The sequence below is a fragment of the Gavialis gangeticus genome, unplaced genomic scaffold (assembly GCF_001723915.1).
Source record: "Gavialis gangeticus isolate Ggan-Ray unplaced genomic scaffold, GavGan_comp1, whole genome shotgun sequence".
Taxonomy (NCBI): domain Eukaryota; kingdom Metazoa; phylum Chordata; order Crocodylia; family Gavialidae; genus Gavialis; species Gavialis gangeticus.
The window spans coordinates 45,545,244-45,545,873 of NW_017728994.1; the positions used below are offsets into that span (position 1 = coordinate 45,545,244).

Sequence of the window (630 nt, forward strand, 5' to 3'; positions counted from 1 at the left end):
CTGGAGGCAGAGTGCCTGGGTGCACTGACTGCACTGGCCGCCTGCCTGTCCCACACCGTGCTCCACGCCGACACCCACGACCTGCTGGACACCTTTCTCAGCAGCGTGCTGCAAGGTAACTGTGTCCTGGCTGCGTGGTAGATGCCGGTGCCAGCTCAGGGAAGGGGCTGAACAGGACCCCAGGTGTGACGCCATACACAGGGTGGGCCAGGCTGAGCTGTCCCTGGCTCTGTGGCCGTGAGCTGGCAGGCATGTGTACCCATGTGCGCATGCGCCGCATGGGTGAGGTACCACGTGCGTGTCCCCAGACTGCCGGCACCACCTGTGCGAGCCCGACATGAAACTGGTGTGGCCGAGTGCCAAGCTGTTGCAGGCTGCAGCCAGCGCCTCACTCCGGGCCTATCACCACATCGCCGGCAGCGTCCTGCCCCTGCTGCTGGAGCAGTACAACCAGCACCCCCAGGTGAGCGCCGCCCGGCGGCATCGGTTCCTCTGGGGTCACACGGCCCCACAGGGAGGGGCGTGGGCTCTGGTGTATGCAGCAAGGTGCCAGCATCATAGTTTCATAGTTTCTAGGGTCAGAAGGGACCTGAGCAGATCATCTAGTCCGACCCCCTGCCATGGCAGGAA

At 64.6% G+C, this 630-nt stretch overlaps 1 protein-coding gene across 1 annotated transcript in view; it reads left to right on the top strand.

Moving 5' to 3' along the window:
* Positions 1-630, top strand: part of MMS19 (MMS19 homolog, cytosolic iron-sulfur assembly component) — a 9,393-nt gene that overhangs the window by 2,257 nt on the left and 6,506 nt on the right. The window contains exons 8-9 of the mRNA XM_019502133.1: positions 7-115; positions 309-463. Of these exons, the coding sequence (XP_019357678.1) occupies positions 7-115; positions 309-463 (264 nt within the window). The remainder of the gene's footprint in view (positions 1-6; positions 116-308; positions 464-630) is intronic.